At 46.8% G+C, this 6,212-nt stretch overlaps 1 protein-coding gene across 1 annotated transcript in view; it reads right to left on the bottom strand.

Moving 5' to 3' along the window:
- Positions 1 to 5,548: 5,548 nt before the first annotated feature.
- Positions 5,549 to 6,212, bottom strand: part of LOC106902878 (homeobox protein HMX2-like) — a 3,159-nt gene continuing 2,495 nt past the window's right edge. The window contains exon 4 of the mRNA XM_014966705.1: positions 5,549 to 6,174. Within this exon, the coding sequence (XP_014822191.1) occupies positions 5,607 to 6,174 (568 nt within the window). The 3' untranslated portion in view covers positions 5,549 to 5,606. The remainder of the gene's footprint in view (positions 6,175 to 6,212) is intronic.

The raw sequence follows: 6,212 nt of genomic DNA on the forward strand, positions 1-6,212 counted from the left end.
TTGTCCACCAGGTCCTAAAAGGCTCACAGCCAGGTACAAAATTTTACTTGAAAATCTGTTACCTGCTGCCATGCTTCAGCCCTCCTTAGAGCCCTCTTCAAGTATGTCTGTGTCTTCCTGTCCTGCTTTGTACCTTCTAGGCTACTGCAGACTTTCTGATCTTGAAGACTTTCTCCGCTTATATATTCTCAATTGTTTTTTGTGCAAAATAATTTGATTTGGATGACACAGCTGGGAATGTTGTGCTGTTTCACACAGGACATTCCTTTACGTTTCATTTTTCTCAGAACGTCTGGTGATGATGTCTGCTCTCTGTTGGGTTTCACAGCAAGACCAGTTCCCATGTAATTGATTTGTTGAGAGCAGAGAAGAGGCAGATGCGATTCTCCCCTCTGTGCAGTGATTATATTGCAATCACCGTTTCCTATGCCATAACACACCATCTTCTCTAGAGTTAAATTCTTCTCTGAAATGAAAGGCTTCTTGCTTTTAAAAGCAGAGCATTTTCCAGGTACTGCAACACAGAATAGGACTCAAGATAAATATTCCTGATATTATACCGTTTCATCGCCTTTATTTTTAGTAATAGACGGCTTCAATGTCTTTGCAATTTATTTGTGATATGTCACTTCGATATTTATGATTATGTCACTTCGAAGTGACAAATGAACTGGTCAGCAATCACATCTCATGATGTAAGGGCATGGTCAACATCAGTGACAAGGGAAATGCAAATACATGGAGCAATGACTTTCACCCTTTTCCAAGCCTCTCTAGTAAATCCATACCTCACTTTTTCAATATGGTTATTATTTTGCATCATAATTATGGGGATATTACTTCACATACGTTAAAAAGGAAAAGATCTTAAGAAGTCAGTCTGACAAATTCACCTCCAAGTCAGACATATTCTAGAGGTCACATCCTTGCCTTCTAATCATACCTTTGCAAGGGAAAGCAGAATCAGGCCCAGCCCAAGTTCAACCTGCAAAATGAGCCCACTGCACACATTCACATGAAGAAACAGAGGAAAGACACTAGTGGCTTTTCAAGAAAAAAAGTGCAGCTGGACCTCCACCATGCAGAAAATGCACAAAAAGCATTTTTACTGTGTTTTCCTCCAAACTAACATTTTCTGGTTCAGGATGGGTTTGGATCAGTGTTGTGCTTTTTCTGTGATGCTGTCATTAATTCTTCCTTAAATTTGTTTGCTCTTGCCTAGATTCAAATGATTCAAATGAATCTTCCCTGGGAGGTGAAGCTGAGACTCTTCTTTCTCTGCCTGTTTTCAGTAACGTAAATCTGTGGTGGCTTCCTTGCAGAATATGAAATATTACTACATTTTGGGGTAAAGCTACAAGCCTTCCCCTAGGCAGATGAAGCCCTACTTCTGCTTATGAACATACAAAAGATGTAATCATTTCAATCCTTTAAAAAAAAAAAAATGAAAGATGATGTACAATTTCAGGTTAACCATTGGGGAAAAAAAAAAAAAAAAAAAAAAAAAAAAAAAAGCAGGGAAAAAAATTCAAGAAGATCATGATGCATGTATTGTCTTGCACTCCATGGTAGCATGTAAGAGAATACAAAGAGAAGTGGGACAAAAGCCATGTTCATGTAATCCTGAGTTAGCAGACAGTAGATCAAATTTGCACCTAAAGAATATGAAGAGAGAGAAAAAAAAGAAAAACAACAAATCCAGGAGTGGGGGACAAGAAGCAGGAAAGTTTTCTGAACACGATATCAACCCCTGGCAAGACTATGCTGAATAACTTTTCTGTCTATAGGCTGTATGGTACCTTCCCTCACCTTGCAGAGGTGAGCACCAGTCTGATTAGAAGTCCAAATAGCAGGGGAGTTGACAAGAAGGACTGGCACAACATCTTGTGCTGGTCCATAATGATGTCTATGTACACAGTGATTAGAGAACAGCAAAACAAAACAAACCAGTAGCAAGTTCCTGGTTCAGCCTCCTGATCAGGAGACTCCAGGGGGAAACCAGTCCTAGATAAGTTTTGCAAAATCTTCCTACAGAGGAGACAAGTGAGAAGACTTACTCTCCAACACAAATAATTGGATCTTCTAATTTTCAGCATGCTCCTGAAGAAGAACAGCTGCCACATGCAGCAGCCTGATTGATTATCCTAATCCCAGGGAATTTCACAAAATCACAGGTGAGATGAAAGTCAAGTTTCCCGAAGCTGCTGCACTTAGAATCAGCTATGGGGGGCTTTTGCAAAGATTGAGAAGGGAGAGATGAGACTTTTGGAAGTCCTTCTTTTGCACTGTTTCATGAGCAATGCATTCATGTATGTACCCAACCACTTTTCAAATATATTGACCTGTTGAGAAAGGTTGAGTTTGATTACAATCCTTCTTTTGGAAGTTTCAGTGGCCAGGTCTTAGCTGTATCTTCATTTTTCACTCGATTTACAGAGTATTCTGGGGCAGGCTGTCCTTACGTATGTGTCATGCCTAACACAATGGATCTCCCAGCACATGTAGGGCCTCCAGCTAGTCTAATGAGTAATAAATAAATAAAATCGGAGCACTATATATGAGTTTTTAAGAGAGAATCCCTTCAATACAGAAACACATCCTCTCTTCATTCTCTTCTCATGCAGCCGTACTATCTCTTTATCTCTTTTCATCGTGTCAAACCTTAACAGCACGTTTTCACATCTCAGTTCCAGCAACTAATAAATTCTAGCACTGTTTGGATTTCAGTGTTGTTTTTTTTTTTTCTTCTCAAACCGTTTGAAAGCTCTTACAGGGCTGGGTTTTTTTGGTTTAGTTTTGTTGCAGTTTATTTCGTTTTAAAAGTATTCCAGTAGCTTAGACAGTACTAATCTGCTGTACGGTAGCTAGTAGTCACCTATTGAAGCAGGAAAGAACGATTTATAACTGCAAATGCAATTGTTTTGAGCTCTAAAAGAAATGTCAGTAATATTCAGAGTGATCAGCGTTGACTGCACAGCTGGGAATCCTGATACATCGTGAACTTGGTTTTGTTCAGAGAAAGCCACCTTGCCACTGGCCGTGCTGCACTCAGTAGCATCAGTTTGGTTGATATTTTGGGGCAATGATCTCAATACTGGCCGTTATATTTTGATGGATTTGGGGATGGTTATTTATATTTCTCCCGCTGCCCGGGTGTTTCAGGCATTCCCCGATGGCAACATTAACTCCTAACGATTGTAGCTTTGGTGTTGGTCGGCCGCAAGTTGTAAAATCGGACTCTGCACTGGAACTACGACATGCAGAAAATCTCTTGCTGTTGCTTTTATTGTAAAATAATTCGCTCCGGGTTGTAGGTCCGTAATTTTCTTCAGTTGCCTCTGTAATTCCAGAAACAAATCGGACGGCAAATTGATAAAACAGAAAGAAGCATAATGGTTTGATGTTTTGAAAATGGTTTGATAAACGCTGTGTGAAGTAGATTAATTGCCGAATAACGACCCTTTATATAATTATCTTTCTCCAAGGTGACATCTAAGGCTGCAGTTATGTGGAAGGGCACTGTCTTTAAATTAATTTTAGTTCCATGTTAAAGAACTAAAGAAAGGGACCTCAGTGTATAGCTGCTGGATCTGATCAAACTTCCATTGCTAGGGATTTGGAAAAAGTCGGGTTTGCCTCTATCGGTATTGATTAATCTCCTGGAAGTAATCGCATAAGAGTTTATCGACATCGGAAATATTAGAAGTAACAACCAAAGGGAGGTTCCGACATAGAAAAAGTAGGCACACGGGAACCATAGCACATCTTCTTCCTACGTAAAGACATCATCGCTTATATGTGTCTCCGAATGTTTTATCCACGGAGTAACCCTCGGACTAAGAAGAGCCTAATTTCTTTAACTATCATTATAATGTCAGATCAGAGAAGAGGAGTCGGTCGTGTGACCCAAACAGTTAATTCTTCTCCCGCACCTTCCCGGGAGCCGCAGTTTGGGGAAACCTGGCCTGTGAAGTGCACCCGGCAGGTCCCCTTCAGGTCCACTTCGTTATACTAACCTCAAAAGCCTCTTTTTTTTCTTCTTTTTTTTTCTTTTTTTTTTTTCCCTCCAGAGCAAGGGCATCTTGTGAGACTCCTCTTGCTACTTGCGGCTAATTCGAGAGCGATTACAAAGAGAGAGGAGAGGTCAAACAACGCTCCCAGATCATGGCAACTGTGAGAAAACTTCACACAGCCCCTGAAGCCGCTTTCCAGAGCTCGGCTGGGGCAGGGACCGCCTTGGCACCGGCTCCCCGGCCGGGGTACACCCGCCCACAGCCCCTGCAGCAGCACTTTCCCGGCTGAGAAGTAAATCACGACAGCGGCTTTGAGCTTTTGAGCACCTCCTGCCCGGGCTGGCCCACGCATCTGCACGGAAGTTCGTTGCACATCTGTATGAATTACCCACGGAAAGACAAACGGGACGAGAGTGGGGAAAGGAAACAAAACCCGTGTTTCTCTAGTCGAAACGCCAATCGCTTTTTTGTTTTCCCACTGGGAAACTCGAAAAGTTGCCCGGTTTAGCACGCACGGGTGAATTTCGTAATGCCACGATTGTGTTTTTAACCTTTATTTTTAAACTAAAAGCCATCGATGCATTCTAGCAAACATCTTTCGTTTGATTGTGCCTAGTAGTAAGGGTATGGAAAAGGCATGCGTTTCAGCTTTCTGAAAAGGTTTATTTCCAACCTTTGAATATAAAGCGTGTGAACTTGGAGACCAAAGGACGATAAAAGCGTTTGGAAATCTATGAAACAAACAAACAGAAAAAAAAACCCTACCCCACTTCTTTAGGATAGCAGATAAAATTGTCCCATAAGGTTTCGGGGGGCGGGGTTAGCACAAGAAGTATGCGAGACAGCCTGTCTTGTTCTGAAAAAAAAAAAAAACAACACCAAAAAAAACCCAGCAGACGAGCCAGTTAGCACAAAAAGTGTGAGAGAGTTTGGATATTTTTTTTTGGGGTGGGGGGGGAAGGGAGGGAAGAATTCAGAGAAGCCACAGTTTAAAAACCAGATCTGAGGAAAGGTGTCTACATTTTGAGAATGTCAAAGATGGGGAGAAGTTAATCTGAAGGGTATCAGAGGTGAAGACTGAGACATAGGAGCACATCTCGGCCTTCGTTTTTAACAAACTGTGTTAAAAGTGACTCTGTTCACGGCACAGCGATGGTGACGGCGCTGGGGCAGACGCGGGGACACAGCCCCCGTGGGCTGAGGCAGAGCATCGGCTCCCCTGGAATACAGGCAGGGGATAATTTGGGAAGGAGGGAGGCAGAAGACATCCCGGTTTCTTTGGTGGCTCCGTGTTACCTCCTCCGTCCTGACCAGCGAAAAAGCGCTGCAAGAGCGAGGACAGGCTGGCAGCGCCCTTTGAAGCTGACACGGACACGCGTGGGGCGGGGGGGGGGGGGGGCCGGGGGGGCCCCCCACGCTCACCCGGCGGCGCGCGGGCACCGGCCAATCGGGAGCCCGGGCGTCCCCTCCGTGGGCCAGGGGGCGGATGCCGCCGGCTGTGGCGAAGGCGGACACCCCACCGACACGGCGGGGGCATAAATAAGGTCAGGGCGGCCCCCGGCGAGAGGGAGGTCGGGGGCCGGGGGGGAGAGGCTATACGTCCCCATCCACCAGGCTGAAGTGTTTGCCCGGCCCGGGGAGGCAGAGGTAGGGGATGGCGCTGCCCGGGTAGAGCAGGGGGAAGGGCAGCGGCAGCAAGCAGCGGCTGAGCAGGGGGCTGTCCTTGTAAAGGGCCGGGAAGGAGAGAGCCGGAGCGGCGGCGGGGGGCGGCGGTTCCCCGGGGGGCTCCGCCGGTGCCGGCCCCGGGCCCTCGGGTTCGGCCGACATCTGTCTCTTGAGCTTGTTGCGGCGGTTTTGGAACCAGATCTTCACCTGGGTCTCGGTGAGGTGCAGGGCGGCCGCCAGCCCGGCCCGCTCGGCGCTGCTCAGGTAGCGCTTCACGTCGAAGGTGGACTCCAGCTGGTAGACCTGGCTCTTGGAGAAGATGGTCCGCGTCTTCTTCCTGCCCCCCGCCGACGACGACCGGCCGCTCTCCCCTCCGCTGCTCCCGGCCTCCCGCGGCGGCGGTGGCTGCTGCCGGGGGCCGCGCAGCCCCTCCGCGGACAGCGGGGAGCCCGCATCGCCGCCGCCGCCGTCCTCGGCCTCCGGGCGGAGACCGCGGCTCGTCCCCTCCTGCCGGAGCCTGCGGGGCTCGCTGCC

The sequence above is a fragment of the Calidris pugnax genome, unplaced genomic scaffold (assembly GCF_001431845.1).
Source record: "Calidris pugnax isolate Ruff unplaced genomic scaffold, ASM143184v1 scaffold14, whole genome shotgun sequence".
Classification (NCBI taxonomy): Eukaryota; Metazoa; Chordata; class Aves; order Charadriiformes; family Scolopacidae; genus Calidris; species Calidris pugnax.